The 17,125-nt window shown below is 47.1% G+C and overlaps 6 protein-coding genes across 6 annotated transcripts; 2 read left to right on the forward strand and 4 right to left on the reverse strand.

Moving 5' to 3' along the window:
* Window positions 1-4: 4 nt before the first annotated feature.
* BDW43DRAFT_154482 (putative hydrolase) lies at window positions 5-2,596 on the reverse strand. Its single transcript, XM_032038515.1, has 8 exons — window positions 2,116-2,596; window positions 1,843-2,059; window positions 1,609-1,793; window positions 1,150-1,553; window positions 882-1,097; window positions 689-829; window positions 507-637; window positions 5-456 (listed from the first exon to the last, which is right to left on the reverse strand). Exons 1-8 carry the CDS (start codon window positions 2,441-2,443, stop codon window positions 156-158), a joined length of 1,923 nt encoding a protein of 640 aa, XP_031905086.1. The 5' UTR covers window positions 2,444-2,596; the 3' UTR covers window positions 5-155.
* Window positions 2,597-4,937: 2,341 nt separating this feature from the next.
* BDW43DRAFT_154489 (lysozyme) lies at window positions 4,938-6,114 on the reverse strand. The gene is made up of 2 exons (XM_032038516.1): window positions 5,687-6,114; window positions 4,938-5,633 (listed from the first exon to the last, which is right to left on the reverse strand). Exons 1-2 carry the CDS (start codon window positions 5,843-5,845, stop codon window positions 5,094-5,096), a joined length of 699 nt encoding a protein of 232 aa, XP_031905087.1. The 5' UTR covers window positions 5,846-6,114; the 3' UTR covers window positions 4,938-5,093.
* A 1,561-nt stretch (window positions 6,115-7,675) lies between these two features.
* BDW43DRAFT_297159 (5'-methylthioadenosine/S-adenosylhomocysteine nucleosidase family protein) lies at window positions 7,676-8,844 on the forward strand (the record flags this gene model as incomplete). The annotated part of the gene is made up of 3 exons (XM_032044331.1): window positions 7,676-7,831; window positions 7,882-8,674; window positions 8,804-8,844. 3 exons carry the CDS (start codon window positions 7,676-7,678, stop codon window positions 8,842-8,844), a joined length of 990 nt encoding a protein of 329 aa, XP_031905088.1.
* A 967-nt stretch (window positions 8,845-9,811) lies between these two features.
* Window positions 9,812-10,332, reverse strand: BDW43DRAFT_321295 (GFA family protein; the record flags this gene model as incomplete). The annotated part of the gene is made up of 1 exon (XM_032049308.1): window positions 9,812-10,332. The coding sequence occupies exon 1, from the start codon at window positions 10,262-10,264 to the stop codon at window positions 9,812-9,814; it is 453 nt and encodes a 150-aa protein (XP_031905089.1). The 5' UTR covers window positions 10,265-10,332.
* A 1,216-nt stretch (window positions 10,333-11,548) lies between these two features.
* BDW43DRAFT_321297 (putative integral membrane protein) lies at window positions 11,549-12,287 on the forward strand (the record flags this gene model as incomplete). Its single annotated transcript, XM_032049309.1, has 1 exon — window positions 11,549-12,287. The coding sequence occupies one exon, from the start codon at window positions 11,549-11,551 to the stop codon at window positions 12,053-12,055; it is 507 nt and encodes a 168-aa protein (XP_031905090.1). The 3' UTR covers window positions 12,056-12,287.
* Window positions 12,288-14,744: 2,457 nt separating this feature from the next.
* Window positions 14,745-16,692, reverse strand: BDW43DRAFT_297162 (acyl-CoA dehydrogenase NM domain-like protein; the record flags this gene model as incomplete). Its single annotated transcript, XM_032044332.1, has 6 exons — window positions 14,745-15,274; window positions 15,323-15,894; window positions 15,950-16,099; window positions 16,145-16,264; window positions 16,320-16,518; window positions 16,572-16,692. 6 exons carry the CDS (start codon window positions 16,690-16,692, stop codon window positions 14,745-14,747), a joined length of 1,692 nt encoding a protein of 563 aa, XP_031905091.1.
* Window positions 16,693-17,125: the final 433 nt, after the last annotated feature.

Genomic DNA, 17,125 nt, shown 5'->3' on the forward strand with positions numbered 1-17,125 from the left:
GAAAGACTAAAAGCATGTACAGGACAAACTCAACAGGATAAAAGAAAAGGAGGGCATGATCAATACTCAGTTCAACAGAAAGAAAGGCCTATACAAAAATAGAGTGCCAAACCACTAACCAGAACATCAACATAGTAATCATCACGGCATGTTCTCTACGCTTCCTTCTTTGACTGAGCACCTCGCTTTGCAGCCGCGTCGTAAAGCGCCTGGATATCATCTTTCCACTGCTGCTCATCTACACGCTTGATTCGGCGATCGTACGTCATTAATCCATTAACTTCGCCCTCAACATCGGTGGTTTGCGTCCAGACGCCTGCACTACATTCAAATCTGCGAATCTGATCCTCGAACTCTGTGAGAAGAAGGTGACTGCGGTAGTTCCATGCTTCGAGAGTTGTATCAATCTCATAAGTCTCGTTAACATGGTCTATAGCCTTCTGAACATTCCAGAGGCTGGAACAATTAGCAGGTATCTTTGCCACATATTGATCTGGTGAACTCACTTCTCGATAGAAACATTGTGACCGATGCCTCCGAACTCTCCTTGAATAGCGATGCGGGACGAATCGTGGGGACTAGATGCCAGCGAGTAGAAGGGAGTTCCACATTGCGGGTTGGCGTAATGATGATTATCCTGGAAGCGTCAGAATTAATCGCGTGATCCTGTATGAGTGGTTTCACTCACGCTGAAGTCGCCTGCTCCATGGTCCACCCAGCCCGATGTTGAAGAAACTAGTCTACTGGGGTCCAGCTCCTTCACCCGGTCCGTCAATTTGAATTCAGGGTAGTACTTGGTGATTTGACCCCAGCCCTCGTTGTAGATGACCTGTAATGAGAGGTTAGGTTTGAAAAGAGGGAAGGGTTCCTAAGCTACATACCCACGTAATGATACTTGGATAGCTCTTGGACTGGTTCACGAGAAGCTCTAACTGCCGAGCAAACTCTTCTTGCTGCGACTCATTGGGAATTATGTCGGTGGCGACACAATTGGCATCCTTCTGGGTCTGTAGGGGACGGGGAGAGGGCATGTCTTGGATAACTAAGAGCCCCATCTCATCGCATGCTCGGTAGAAAAGCGCTGGTTCGACTTTGATCTATTCACACGTGAGTACTCCGGCCGGGAGAGCCTGCAAGTGATGAACGTACATGTTTCCGGACCATATTGAAGCCAAGGTCCTTCAAGAACTTGAGGTCGTATACCATGGCCTCTCGGTTGGGGGGTGTGTACAGCCCGTCAGGCCAGTAGCCTTGATCCAGGGTGCCGAACATGAAGACAAATTCACCGTTCAGCAACGGACGGAGCACACCATCTACCTTGCCTTTGGAAATCGTGCGGAAACCGGCGTAACTATGCACCTCGTCGTCACCCATCGTGACAGTCACGTTGTACAATTTTGGTGAGTCGGGTGACCAAAGCTCTACATCATCCACAATGAAGTCGAAGGTCTCATCTGCATTTCCCTCACCGGATCCAACCTCCTTATCTCCGTCGTAAACCTTGACCTTGACCGCCGTTCCGTATTTCGTCGCACTATTTACGGTAACCGTAACTACATCGGCAGGTTAGGTGTTAAAAATACATAAACTGGGAGCGGTGGCATATACCTTTGCCGTGCATGTCAGCATCAAGATCCAGCCTCGTGATGTGATCTGCGGGGGCTGCTTCGATCCAGACACTCTGCCAAATGCCGCTGCAGGGCGTGTAGAAGATATGCGCAGGAATTAATCTCTGCTTGCCGATAGGGATAACATTGTCTCCACTGTCTGTGGGATCGTGCACAAAGACGAGACTATCAGATGTTAGCTATTGTCACATTGTCCACGGGTAGCTGAGCGTACAGTTCGTTTTTGCCATCAAGGTTCACAAATTGTGTGATATCAAATGCAAAATGGAAATAGCCACCTCGATGGAAGCCAACTTTCTTGCCATTGACGAACACTGTCGCCTCGTAGTCTACTGCGCCAAAGTTCAATAGAACATTTTGGTCTTTGAATGTCTTCGGCACAGTGAAGCTCGTAGTGTACCATGAGTATAAGGTATCTTTGCCCTGAATTCCTGGGGATATGTTGTTCAGTACAAAGGCAGATCAAGTTCTGACCAGGGTTGCTTACCAGATAGACCACTCTCAAGACAGGATGGCACCAGCACCTCGTTTGATAGGGACTGTCCAAACGGGGGACTGCTGAGAGAACTAAGGTCCGGTGCGTTTTGATATTGCCAAATACCGTTTAGATTCTCCCATTCAGACCGCTCCAGCTGCGGACGTGGATATTCCGGCCAAGGGTCGGTTCCGACTTTGTCAGTCCATGGCGTCGTCAACGGGGGTTTCTTAACGGCATATGGAGTCGCTTGGCCTGTCTTGTTAAGATAGGGTGCAGTATTGCCGGCTAGGGCATAGCCCGCCAAGAGAGGCCAGAGATAGAAACCAGTCAGAAACATCTTTGCCCCCTTTGTCAAAAGTCTTCGACTCTCGTCCACTGCAGGAGCAAAGCCACCAAAAGCAGCGGACAGGCCATATCGCCGTGGTATTTATACTCCAGGTCCGAGCCATCGTGACAATGGGATGACTGGAGCCCAACTCAGAGAACGGCCAATTGATTGTTCGCTCAAGAAGCTCAGTGAATATATCCCCCCGCACACGGCCATGGTTTTTCGGCTTACCCTTGCAGTGACGGTATCATGCGCCCAACAGGGCAACCCCGCAATTAGAAGAAGTAGGGCATTGTCGGTAGACATACACCGAGTCGGACAGCTGGTAGTGGACTGGTTCTCTCTTGGCACATTAGTCGGTGGAGTAGGGGATCCGCATTACCATCCCTTGGAACGCGAGTGATGGAACCAGTAGACGATGTTTGTAGTACAGTGAGACAGTGACAGTAGATAGCCCCTCAGTCATGATAAATCGACCCTGACCAATCATCCTTTACCGGTGTAAAGACCAAAAAGACCCAAAATAGCGTGGATGGGAAGTCTGGGTTGCAGGCTGATATCTCACGTCCAGTTTTGGAAAGTGATCCCCTGACTCGCGGGAGAGCGAGACTTATTCTTGGCACTTGCATTCACTCTCTAATAGTACCCTGTAGGATATTGGCTAAGCGGCGAACGGCTACAGCCAATTAAACCAGACGTTGATCAGGGTTAGGGGGATATTAGCCACAATTTTCTCTGTCCCAAGTTCTAACTTTTGAGATAAGACGAATTCAAAGAGTCTGTCTAGTGGAGTAATGGACCACATGGACATAGCATCTCAATATTTATTCTCATTGGCAACTATTAACTACCGACCCCCTAACATCAACGCCACTAAACCGCTGCCTTGCATCCACCATGCTCACCTACATCTTTAGAGCCTTTAGCTCGTTGTTATTGCCCTGAACCACTTGAGGTGTTTATATCGGGCGATAAAATAAAAATTTGCCAGTCAAAGGAAGAATTAACTTCGCTGAACGGGCGGGACCAAATTTAGGGCTGCCGAAAATTCAGTAAAACAAGTCTGTCCTGAGTACTTCGGAGATAAATAGATCCAGGAGTATGTATACTCAGTACTCCGTACAGTTACATATCTTCTACCGTGTTGTCTACTAGACTAGCGCTAAAATGGGGCATCATCTATCCCGTTTCTATGATCCAAGGCCAATCATAGGCCCTAGCTGCATTGCTAATGATCGAACTAATGCACGCAAGAGCAGCAAGGTGTCATGGCATTCAGTCATTGGTTGATTCTAATGAATCTACTGTACTTGATTTCTTGGTTTCTGCCTGGATCAATATCGGGCTGAATGAGACCCATACCGTGGAGCCATAAAACTGCTGATCATTGATGTCAGACTGATATATATATTCATAACCCCTCATTTTACTTGATTCTTGCATGCCTTTGAAGGAGCGAGGAATGTAGGACAGATCAAAAAGCTATTCCAGTGAGCTAGACGACAAGAGGCATGCTATATCATGATTTATGTGGATGTTTCGCCAAACACCAACATACTAAGTATGCTACACAGGTTTCTTCAACCTGGAATATCTTTCTTTTTTTTATTTTAGTTGCTCCTCGAGGAACAATGCACCCTTTCGATATAATTCTTGGCAGACGTCTTTGTTGGCTACAGTAGTAGTGGATGCTCGACTATCTACACGAGCACAAGGTAACATGGGACTTCCTAAATTCGAGGATGTGTCGGTTCCTGCATGGAAGCCCAACGATCTTTGCACCCCTGGATTTTGCTCCAAATGTACCACGGAGCAGGACTGGCCAATATGCATGGATTCTCTAGTTCCCGGAGAATTTACGGTACCGTGGACTCCGTTCCCAGCGTTATTTAATTCTATGAGCGATTTGAGGTTTGCATTGTGGGATATATGGCAATGAACTAAGGGCGACCCATTTGGTGGCCTTTGGCCCGGAAAGTGTCTGTGCTTGGCCTTGCTGGGAGGGATTTTTATGTTGCTCCGGGATAGATCGAAAGAGTAGAAAGACGACATGATTTATACATCTGTTAATACTGAGTAATAATACTGAAGTGTTCTCCTCCATCCACTATTGATTTGATGAGTAGCATTAGTCGAGGGTAATTAGTAGGCGATCATTGCTCATAACCCCTTGCTTGTTCTTTTATTATTAAATCCTATGTGTAACGCGATACTACAAACGAGAAAAGGGTATCCAGACGACAAAAAATAATATTCCTGTTCATCCCGGGTTCTGGCTATATTGGCTGAATTTCTTGGTTGAAACCTGGCAATGGTCGAGGGAGTTTTATGATTAGTCGAACTTGAAGACCTATTGGTCATCCCTTGCTTACGCATTGTAAGGCATACTAATGAAATTGTCTAAAGGGCTGTTTTTGGTTTGACAGGAAGTCTTTAGCATGATACGGTACAATTGGTATCGCATTACTCAACGAGTCAAAAATGGGAAGATAAGACATAAAAGGCTATGTCCTGGTTTTGATATACCCCTTATGTTTGGACAGACGATAGAGCGGCATTATAACGACAGTTGGGGAAGGCGCATGCACACCATAAATATACTCTGGCGACAAACGAAAGATACAACTTGGTATCATCAGACACACCACTCAAGCCACATTTACTCAGCATTAGCAATCTTCTGCAGCTGACTATACGCTCCATTGAACAGGTCGGAGTCGCCACCGTGGGTATAGCTGTCGGAGTTTTGCCAAATCGTGTATGTGGCCCAGTCACCGGGAATCGTCGACGGTGGTGAGCTGCTATACGCGGCAAGTACCAGAGGACAGGTCTTGCCAAATCCGCCGGCGTTGCCGGTGCAGGTCTTCCACCAGTCGGCAGTCGAGTAGATCATTGGGTAGACACCGGTGGCCTTCTGGTACGTATCGACAAAGTCCTTGATCCAAGCTACCATATCTGAGGCGCTGAGGTCGTAGCAGGTGCTACCGTAGGGGTTGTATTCAATGTCAAGCATACCGGGCAGCGTAATACCGTCCTTGGACCAGCCACCGCCATGGGAGATGAACTGTTGCGCTTGCTTGGCGCCAGTAGACTTGTTGGGCAGGGCAAAATGGTATCCTCCGCGAATCATACCTGCGTCAGTAGCACCCTGGTAGTGGGAGCTAAACACCTTGTCAACGAAGTCGGTGCCCTCGGTCGCCTGTGACTGTTAACGATGTGATCGACAGGATAGGACGGTGGTGAGGTAGATACCTTGATCATGACAAAGCGCGCACCATCGTTATAGGCGGCCTTGAAGTCAACGGTCGCCTGATGATTGGAGATATCGAACCCCTGGACTGTCTCAGCGCGAACCTCTATGGCCTGGGACAAGCTGAGTGCGGCAGTCAGGGCGAGATCGGAAAGCTTCATTGTGGCTGTAGTTGTGAGAATATTGGCTTGTCTGCGGCCGATGATAGTGACGTTGACGATACCTCTCAGCAGGATCAAGGCCGTTTAAATAGGGAAACGAACGAACTTCGCACAAAGTGTTGGGGCACCACACGAGAACCATGTATGCATATTACTGTTTCCGGCAATAGTGATGCACATCCCAATATGGGAGAACGACTGCAGAACTGGCCATGTGCAGAGGAGATTGTAACATCGGCTAAATGTCGTAAGATAATCGTTGTCAGAGATAGAATAGGGGCCAATATTATTGGCCTTTCAGGTCTCGCATCCTCCGGATACGAAGCTTAAGGATGCACACAAGTGGCCCCCTTGTTACCATTTTTAGCCACAACACAAACCATTAGAACCATGTTACTCGGAGATGTAGAGCGTGAACCATCGGAGCTATTTTAGAGAGGCCTATCAACGCTCGAAAACTGCAGTAATTGAAGAGTGAGCATGAAGAAACAGGAAAGTCTCATGAAGTTCAGCTGCGGGACGTGGGACGATCTCTTCTCTATATCGCAATGATCGACCCGTAGGTTCCTAGGCTAAACGGACTTGATGGAGGGCACACCCAATGCGAGCCTCGCCAAGTCGGCAAATACGAGAGGTCCATTATAGGTTCTCCAATATCGTTTAATAACTGGAAGGACTCCGTACCCAGGTCAGGACTCTGACAACCTGACTGGTAGTAAACGGGCCTATGGTTCCGGATATAGGCTGTCCTATTGGTGGTGATCTCGTATGGACAATTGCGTATTGCACAATTGTGCATGCAATAGACAACCACCCGTAGGCGTGGGATGGTTGTGAGAATATCTCGATACATTATACTAGTAGACTACAGAAAGTGTCCAGGCTCTAGATCAGTCTGCGTAGGAGGGAAGAAATCGAGTAGACGGGCGAAAGGACAGGGCGGTCTTTTTACCACCACACAGCAGCTTTACCTGTTTGAGAAGGCGGTAGTGACTCAAGATTCCCGTACTTCTCAGTCTCACCGCCCAAGGCACCGCCTCCGTTGTATCGTTTCCAAATATGGTTAATAGAATCGAACCGCCAGTATCATATTTGACATTAGGTGGACAAACACTATAGCTGGGTCTGCAACACCCATTCCAAATCAAGCAGCGTACCTCTATAGCAATGACTGATGTCAGCGATGTTCCCAGCCCACTAAAGGAGAATTACTTTGTTTGTACCATTCTTGACCACACCCATGTACTTCCGAATTTTGAATGGCAATGCCTCATCTATGGAAAGCATAACAAGGGAAAGGGAAGGAAGGCAATATACACCTCGCGTCTAATAGCTACCATTTAGGCGACAATGGAAGGTGTTACAAATTCTTTACCGATCTTACGATTCAACATTAGTCCGCCAATGCAGCCTACCAGCATATCGGGAAAGACAGGAAAGATGCAGTGTATGAGACTCTGCCTGTTTTCTTTACAAACCTGCGGAACCTCCCGCCCTGCGACAAGATACAGGTTGGTGCAAAACCAGCTTCACCAATTTACACTCATTAATTGAATCTGAGTCCAACCACCAAGGCGCTAGCTTCAAAAATGGGTGTGGTTTAATGGCTCTTTTTTCTTTTTTTTTTTTTTTTTTTTTTTTTGAAGGGCCTCTCTCATAAGTGCTCTGACGGCTATGATCAATTTGCTTCCAAGCACCAATCGAAATCCATACTCTCACAGCCTCACCCGTTCTCGTAGTCTACCCCTCTTTCCCCCAAGCTGAAGCGTTTCTCTTTTTCCATTTACTCTCACAGTTCGATGACAACAAGACGGCGGCTCCTCTATTATAATGAGCCGACCTAAGCAACGGGACCCAAGCTTAACAGACTCCTACACGGTGGCATGGATCTGCGCTCTTGAAGAGGAATACTTCTGTGCATGCCGTATGCTTGACGAAGAATTCAATGGACTGGAGATAAGCGAAGACAATGACGACAACACATATGTCTACGGTCGTATTGCGACAACATTATGTGGTGATTGTATGTCTTCCAGCTGGTCAGTATGGCACGAATTCAGCGGGCTCGTGTTGCACGCGATATGGTCAGAGCCTTTCCGCATCTGCGGTTTGCATTAATGGTGGGCATCGGAGGTGGCGCACCAAGTCCCCGAAATGACATCCGATTAGGGGATATTGTTGTAAGTCAACCGAAAGATGGGTCCGGCGGGGTGATTCAGTATGATCTGGGCAAGTTGAAGGATGGCCGGTTTCAGAAGACAGGTCAATTGAATACACCACCTGAGAAACTTCTAGGAGCCATTCCTGAGATGCGCAGACTGTACAGAGACAAAAAGAAGCCAGATAGACTCGCGGAACATCTTCGACTTCTTGATGACATGGAAGACTATCAAAAGCCAGCTGTTGATTGGCTTTACGCTGCAGACTATTCACATGTGGATGGACCAAATTGCGATAGATGGGACGTACGAGCAACGGTGGTCCGCCCAGAGCGTCAGAATTATCGTACACTCCATGTCCATTACGGTAATGTTGCGTCGGGGAATTCCGTTCTCAAGGACGCGAAAATGCGGGATGTATATGCCCAAGACCCTGAGCTGAATATCCTTTGCTTTGAGATGGAAGCTGCAGGTCTCATGAACAATATCCCATGTCTAGTTATCCGCGGAATCTGCGATTATTGTGACTCACCTAAGAATGATGAGTGGCATAAATACGCTGCGCTCGCTGCTGCTGCTTATGCGCGAGAGCTCCTGCTGGTTCTACAGCCGCAACGTGTGGATGCCATGCCCCCTTGGGCTGAGCGAGTGGCTCAAGAACTTGAACAAGGTTGGGACCCTGATTTTATTTTAGACGTTCTTATTCTGTATTTCAATCTTTTATAAGATAATCACATTCTGCCGTGAAACTTTTATGGCCTTCGTCACTGAAAGCAGTTTACTGATCGATCATGTTCAGTTAATCGTGAGTTGACTAGGCTGAGCCACAGCCAAAAGTAAGGAACATGGTGTCCGTTTTTTATGGTTAAGTGCACTACCGCTAATACAGATTAGGACACTTCTTTTTACTCTGTCAAATCTCCCGCCGTCCAAGGCACTGCTCCCTGTTGTGTTATTTCGTTGTTTCTGTACTTGCCTTCCGCTTTTGACTTTGATCTTCAGTTCCACTTCCAACACTCAGATCAGCCATTTCTCCTTGTGAGATAGCCGAGACTATCCGTGGAAAGTCAAGCTGTCTCACCTACCATAGTTTGTTTACTCCTTGTCAAAATCCTCACCGTCACTCGCCGTGTCAAAAATGGAGTTGACAGATCTTAAGCTTTCCCTGCCCTGAAGAATAGACAGCATATGTGGTCTTTGAATGAAGTGTAGAACAACTTGAGTGTTGCGTCCCCTGGTAAATTCCCCTTGCTCTGATTCACGGAACAATCCTTATATACCCGCAACTACCAGAGAAGCCCCACCGCTCGGGCAGGTCGACTCCAAACGAAGGAGTGAGGTGCGCCTGGATAGGCACAAATGCATTTATGACGAAGGAAAAGCAGCGCTAGCCTTGGCTATCGACTATTGCCTCTGTAATATCACAAAAGGCGAACATGGGATATACTTTAACAATGAAGCATTTACCCAAGTTACCAACTACATCAACTTGGGCCCTAATGCCGTCCAACAACACTCCTGCGACCTAGTAGTTTGACCCTACAGATACAACGTGGGGTGTTTGAATTATATTATAATGCAGGGAAAGCTGCTGCCAATTTTGATGTCAGCTAATAGATATGGAAATTACAGGCTCAATCATGGTTTCATAGGATCACAGATGCTGATCGGAAAGGTTCCAATGCTTTCACCCGGCCCCTGCCGCGCTCGACGATCCACACAGGCCCCGATAGCCACTGCTTCAAACCCTTCTTCTTCTAACCATGAATTGTGATTTATCTTAATGAAATTTAAACATGTCCCAGCATCATAGATCAGTTGGGGCATAGTGCTTCATACGCTCCGGTAGCCCCATCTCCTGCGGCGCACCGTCACTAATCTTATACCACCTCGGTTTTCGACGTACAAAGATGTGCCCGTCGACCTCCGGAACTGCCATCGTAGACTCTTCTTCATTAATTGTAACAGCAACAAGGCCAACCTCGTCCGGCTTGCCATGGTATACCATAGATATCGGGGCGTGGCACGAACCACACACGGTGCGGGTCGCATAATCGGATAACTTCAGCTCCACTAAATCGTCGCTTTTGAGCCATTGGAGATGCTCTCGCTTGACATTTGTGAATGGCGCAAATGGACCCCCGTGGACAATTTGACACATGAGACAGTAGCAGAATGTTAATCCGTAGATGGGGCCAGTAGTCTGGTATCGGATTTTCCCGCAGTAGCATCCGCCGACAACGGTGGGTTTTTGGGACATTGTGAGTGGGTTAATGCGGGTGACAAGATATTAATTGAGGAGTGATAATGACAATGAGCAAAATCTGCAAAGTTCTTTTTCTTTGATGCTGCCAGTTCTAATTAGGATGGAAATTGAAGCTTTTATACGTCTACAATGACATCATATACTCTCTCCCGACAGCCCCGCAAAGGGTGCCAATCCGTTGTGCAGTTCGTATTCAAAATTTATTAATGACTCACTTGCGTAATGCTTTGTAATAACCAGTCTGAGTAGCACTCGAATACACTGTGTTCACTAATGAATGGTCAGTTCAAGCACAAGCCAAGCTTTCGCAGCCAATAGTTCTTTATAGGCCTCAGACTTACCCTCCGCGGGTGACGAAATCTGGAGCATCCACCCGCTGAGGTTCACTACATTCAAGGTCCAGACAGCTATGCTCGTCAATAAGACTGACCCCAGGAGGGAGAGAGAAGCTCAGCCCAACCATATGATCGATAATTTGAACTTCCGAATGGGAAAGAAGTCCTCCTTGACGAAGCTTCTGCTCGTAGATAGATCAAGCAGTGATCACTGATTCTGAACTCCTAGGCCCGGATAGTCGTTCTTTGGGAAACGAGGTTGGGGGCAGTCAAAGCACTCGATAAGTATAAGTACCCAGACTCAATGAGTAGCTATGGCAAGAACACTGTCTGGAAGCAGATGAATCTGCCCCAACCACACTGGCATCTAGATCTTGTTTGCATTACGGTTCCTCCTTTATGACTACGATGCTTCATCTATGATGCCAGCTGCGTGGTACTTTTTCTATTTATTCAGGTGTTCTTCCTCGGGTACTCGCTTACGGTTGCATTCGATGCTCTCTTTTCTTTCATTCGTGCCCTTTGGCTCAACTTTGTATCTCTGTATCTAATGTATATAGTTAAGGGGCAAGTGGTCGTCAACTATTAGAGGGTACAACTGGTACCGAAGGCAGTTGAACTGCCAACCAATGATTACACTGAGATACCATGCCTAGCAATCATTCAAAGTGTCGGCGCTCCCCCCTGTGGTCTAGCAGTGTAAATTAGTTTAAATTGGTTCTGATCGGAATAATATGCGTGGGTGGGACTTTTACGAACCCACCAATGACAATAGAAATGGAGCGTTAGCTTAGGTGATATGGCCAAATGGCGCAGCGAATAAGTGGAGACTAGTATGATTGGAGATCGTTCCACTTTTTTGTTTATCAGATGAGTTCGCCTATAAAAAGCTGGATCGCAGTCAAGGAAGCGAGATGCTCACTCCTACAACCACAGTTGGGTCATGGCTTCCGGACTGATCATTGATCCCTTTTGTCTCCTCCGTGCGGTTCCGCTTGCATCGAGCACCGGGAGTCTTGTCCTGGCAACCAGCGAACTCATATTCTTCTCAGGCCTGGTCCACGCACCGATTCGCGACAGGTCCAACTCCATTCTTCCCGACTATTGGCGCTATGTATTCCCCAGGGGGGTCAGCCTCGTACTCGCCCTGAACTTCACGACTATCAGTACCTCATTGTGCAATATTTTCCTGAAGAATCCTCACTCCCGACCGCTGCCCATATCTCGCACAACGTTCTACTGGGCCGGCCTCGTCGGTGCGATTGGACATCTGGTGTTTGTGCCGTTCGTCGCGCCGCCGATTCAGCGTATCCTGGAGAAGACCGACCCTGAACACGAGAGGAGTAGGCAGATGGATAGTTGGTTAAGGATCCATCGAGTGCGCATGCTGGTGGCGGACTTACCTGCGTGGTTGGCATTTGTGGGGGCTGTTTTGTTGACGGATTTGTGATGGTGCTGTGCAAGTGCTGTATGATTCTCGGGCAGAGGAATCTGAGGTGCAATGGCACCCCAATATACACGCTACTGTTCCGTGGAATAAGTGGGAAATTATACCCTGGGAGTGGCGAACGAGAGGTTAGCCTGACGAAGGTGGTAGGATATTATTTGAGCGAGTTAGAGTGATGATATCTTGTTATATAAACACTTCAGATAAATCCAGGAAGCACTGTAGAGCAAGAAGCAAATGACCCATGAATAAGAAATTTACCATATCACCTCATGATAACGTGTCGGACTAATTTGAAAACGTTCCAAAAGGTTGTGCCCATGGTCCAGAGGCCACTTCCATTTCCTGGGTCAGAACTCAGTAACCACAATAATTTCACAGTCGGACGAGTATTCCCATTTTGCCCTTTTCTTTTCCATCATGTACACCCGCCTTGTTTCGCAAGAATGGTTCGCGGAAGAACCACGTCTCATCAGGCATTAATGACCAAACAATCGAATGTCTGTCATTCATCCTAATGAAGTGAATGGTCAGATCTTCCATTATGCTTCAGTAACGCCTGTCAAGCACTTCCCATCATACGGTCCCAGACTGGGCATTTATTAAACGAATTATAGTCTCAAGTTAGCTTTTTATATATATCGCCATCTCCATAATCCACTTGAAGTTTGAACGATCGGTTTCTGTGCCCATCTCACCAAAAGTGTGCTGCAGGGCTCCTGCGTTGTGGAACTCCCACGCCGCGCTTCTCAGTGACCCCACGGTAACATTAGCGTGCCCTATTGAAGAGACCAGGAGCATATCTTTATGCATTCTGTCTTCTTCGGACAGCCGGAAGGTCCCGAGGCACAGCGGTACATTGGATACATACCAGACGTCGTTCTTGACCACTTCACTGAATGTCCGCGTGACTTTTTGGAGGGTTATTATGATAAGAATATACCGAGTTGAGGTCCTTATTGCAGAGTGTACGGTAGAACACTTATCGGAACTGCTCGTGGGTCTGGCGGTAGACCCCTAGAATAAAGTCTAGGGCTATGTGGTCGGTATTTCCATGGCCCCCGCATAACTCTGCAATGCAGGAAAGCCGGGGGTTTAAGTCACTGGCAACGAACAGGGCAAGGGTGGGCACCAGAGAAATGGTACCACATCCAGTGGCGAAGTAGGAGGGGAAATAATAGCCGGTCGGGTCTCCGTATCGGGTGAAGGATTTCCATAGTCCTGAGATATATCCAAGAGCACATTCGATGACGATGCCCGGGTCGACAATGAAGAGTCTGCATATGTGTTAAGGGAACCTTTCACACTAAAGTCTGTCGGTAGGACCCGCATTCATGATTGCATTCATGATTAGTGGCAACGAACGTCAAACGGGAGGTGGGTAGCCGTACTGATACTTGGAGGGCGGACTTTTGATATGATCCGACCGCGGTAGAGAGGCCCGCCAAGGGAAAAGTGTCGATTATGTCCGAAGGGAAGCCGCCCTTGAAGGCCTGCGAAGCTGGCATAGTGCCTGTAATGAGCTGATTGCCAGTTCCCCGGTCCTCCAAGATCGCGAGGCCTTGCTGATCCGCAGGAATGCTAGTGCGCAGTGAAGATTTAGCGTGGGGATTCTAGACTATGGTTGCTCTCAACCTTCCATTACGCAGAGAGATACTATAGTGGCAATTTGTGTCGTTCTTCCCGCAGCGTTGACAGGGACTGCCTCCTTGGCCTTTGATACGAGACCAGCGACAAGCGTCGTTCTATCGATCGGTATATGCTACCAACTGGTAGGTGTCCAGTCGCCGCAGTCGTTCGTGCCGTGAAGACGGTCAGTAGAGATCAGAAGATCAGAATCCATTGTTGTTCATACATTGTATTCATAAGCGGTGACCACACAGGTCCGAAGGGGTTCCACAAAGGTAAGTCCATAAAATGCAAGAATAACTCGAGGTTGAAGACCAGGCCTACTGAGTACAGATACTCAGTAAGTTGAGATAGTTCGAACGAGGCAAGCTAGTAATCAAATGCATACCTAAGTAACAGTATAGTATTGATCGCAAATAATTAGTGCATGAATGAGTGTCCTTATATATCCCTGGTGGTATCTATCATTCTATCTACCATCCCCATGCTACTCCTTGATGCTGGATTATTTTAATTATAACCTGATTTTTTATAGTGTTAATAAACGTTATCCTCTAGATTAATAACTTTGTTACCTCTAATGATTAAGATTCCCTTGGCTAAGTCTTTTGATTTATTATTGCCTGTCGGCTACTATTTTAGACTACGGTGCATATCTAATCCAAACGAACGATCACTCTTGCCGCTACTTTGTCACTACACCAATATTGTCTCCACCTCCCAAACCGTATGCAAATCAAAGAACGATTGATAACTCTATCCAATGAAATGCATGTGCTATCCCAGAGTGTTAGGGGAGCTATACTATTTTTTGGTCGCATGTCTGATTCAGGTTAAGCCGGTTCTGGGAAGTTGCTATGGCCATGCACCTCAGACGGTAGTTTGGAACTTTAACTATTCTTGATAGGCGCAGGGTATACTATATATACCGGTCTAGGGATGCTTAGTTCCATAGAACCCAAGCGTAATGGTCTTTTTCGCCCAGTGGAATAGCGTACCCAAGAGCGCTACCTCTAACAATGGCATTGTAGAATACAACATGGAATCGTTGAGAACCGCTGACTCACAATCTGCTTTGTGGAATAGAGTCTTTGGAGTGCTTTGCTTCACCCTTATTCTCGTATGTTCTTAGCCTTGCATTGAAATCTTCCATCAAAGTTTCTGATAAAATCGGCGCTGTGCAGTACGGCTCCACGTCCAGTTCATCCAACAGTTGATCAAATGAGAGTAGACCAGCGTCCAAGGCTTGGCATTCCATCGCAAACAGCTTTTCGTGGGTTATTCCACACTTCTCAACGTACCATGCAGGATCTTGCCGTATACTCCCTGCTTCATAGATTGCAAGCAATTCAGACGGAACACTAGCGGATAGCGCTGCTTCGTATGCCATGCGTTGACCGGCAGATTCAACAAGTAATTGACACTTGGGAAGAATGGCATGGTTAAATTCTTGGCTTCTATGACCTGTACTTAAGTTCTGTAAAACGGCGCGACACTCGTCAAACAAGCTGGTCTCATGTTGAGCTAGGAGACATTCCGGGTAGTTTGGTGGGGGTAATTTATATCGGCCCAGCAGAAGTTCTGAGGCGAGCCCTACAATACATTAGTATCCGCTCTGAATTTATAGAGAACAAAACGCACGAATGCAGAGTGTGAGAGTGTCCCCTTCAGCGATTGAAATCCCTCGGCTCTCTAGTTGGGACTCAATGATATGGTTATGCTCATATAATCCTTGTGCTCCACACCGTTCTGCCAGTGTATAGAGGGTGTCCTGGGTAGCCCTTGTCAAGACAGCCTTAAAGGCCGTCGCGATTCCATGTCGGACACGTGTCTCAAGGTTCATATCGCAGAATCTCTGCGTGCAATCTGTAGCCCAAGCTTCAAAGACTGCTATATTTGCTAAAGCATGAAGGATGGGTCCTTGTTGTGTACGAAACGAAATGATCGGAATTTGGGATCCACTGGGTCCTTTGATCTGCCTGCGAAGGCTGTACTTGCCAGCCACAAAAGCGCATCGTTTCAAAATCGGAATCATTGTAGTCGATATCGCCAAGGTACCCACACTGATGCGCGAGATGACCGACAGAAACTGATCGCGCTCATTGAGGGGTTTCTTGAGTGATCCAAGCAAGCTTGTCTTAGGCAAATGTACATGGTTGAATGTGGTAGTCGAATGGTCTACCATCTTGGATCCTGCTCGCCGAGGCAAAACCCTTCATGTCATTAGTTCACCTATTCATCGAAAAATGATGGATATTTTCCCCATACTTGCATATGATACCAGGGCTCATGGACTCGCCATCGTTTATCCTAACAATAAACGGTCTCACACCTCGATCTTCGTCTGCCACCATGAGTCTTGCAATTACCAGACCAATACGAGGATGACCCGGTACAGGAGAAGTTGGTGACATGTACCTTACTAATTAGTATTATCTTCTTTATCTAGGGCAATTTGCTCACTTGGCTGCATTTATATGGGGCGTGTGAAGATCGAAACCTCCATCCTCAAGCAATGTCGCTGTTGTTTCCAGGTTTTTGGCATCTAAGCCATGCCCTAGCTCTGTCAAAAGAAACTGAGCGCTACGTGTAACTATCAGCAAGTGGTCGACACAAGCAGGGTGATCAGGAAACTGACTTTACATCGAAGTTCAGGATTTGATCGAGTAGGAGCCGGTGCTCAGGATGATCTTGAACAAAGGGGGCGAGAGTTCCTGCCACTAGATTGCATTGGATTGTTACCAATGAAGAGGCACAGATATCAAGTGCGCAGATGTTTTCCCGATGGAACTTCCAGAACTTTGGAGTTAGGTGAAGAATATCGGACATTGTGAACTCTAAACAGATATGATTAGTCGGACAGAGCAGAAAGGGCTCTCTGGTGTCCTACGAAAGGCTCTTCCAATAGCGCGTGATCGATCGTAACTGATTTTCAGTTGCTCAGCTTCTGACATGCTGTTCCATGGTAATGTGAACAGATGGGACTCGAGGAGGTGGAACACTGAGGACATGGCGTTGAATAATATCATGGAACAATTATGAGCCTTAATTAGAAACTAAAATTGCTAAACGATGAGCAGGAGTCTGGTAGATGTTAGGAAGATGTTAGGAAAAGGCCACCAAGGCGACAGGCCTGATATTTATAGATGTCTCGGGGTGCGATAAGCAGTTCCATCACCCTCGGATACGTGTATCGCTAGTATGAGATTTAACTTGATTTTTCGTTTGAAGTCACGCCCATTTCTTGCCTAATGCCGATGTACACGTTACTACCCTCCATTACTTCTATTCTTGTTACTGCTAGGAAGATGATGCCGTCGTTGCTCCTCCAGTAGAACCTGGCGTGACAGCAATCATGCAGCACGTCAACTTTCAAATAAATCAAGATTAGGGTCCATCGATTACTTCTAAGGGATCACGTCGTCAGCTAACAATTGATAGGCA

Source organism: Aspergillus alliaceus, assembly GCF_009176365.1.
Source record: "Aspergillus alliaceus strain CBS 536.65 unplaced genomic scaffold BDW43scaffold_4, whole genome shotgun sequence".
NCBI lineage: Eukaryota > Fungi > Ascomycota > Eurotiomycetes > Eurotiales > Aspergillaceae > Aspergillus > Aspergillus alliaceus.

What these genes read in the sequence shown, in the direction of transcription:
- BDW43DRAFT_154489 (XM_032038516.1), bottom strand. Translation starts at nt 5,845, where the DNA reads ATGAAGCTTTCCGATCTCGCCCTGACTGCCGCACTCAGCTTGTCCCAG. An exon ending in CGCGCTTTGTCATGATCAAG is followed by an intron (nt 5,634 to 5,686) that starts GTATCTACCTCA and finishes TAACAGTCACAG; the next exon opens with GCGACCGAGGGCACCGACTT.
- BDW43DRAFT_154482 (XM_032038515.1), bottom strand. Translation starts at nt 2,443, where the DNA reads ATGTTTCTGACTGGTTTCTATCTCTGGCCTCTCTTGGCGGGCTATGCC. An exon ending in CTTGATGGCAAAAACGAACT is followed by an intron (nt 1,794 to 1,842) that starts GTACGCTCAGCT and finishes AACATCTGATAG; the next exon opens with TCTCGTCTTTGTGCACGATC. An exon ending in TCAATATGGTCCGGAAACAT is followed by an intron (nt 1,098 to 1,149) that starts GTACGTTCATCA and finishes ACGTGTGAATAG; the next exon opens with ATCAAAGTCGAACCAGCGCT.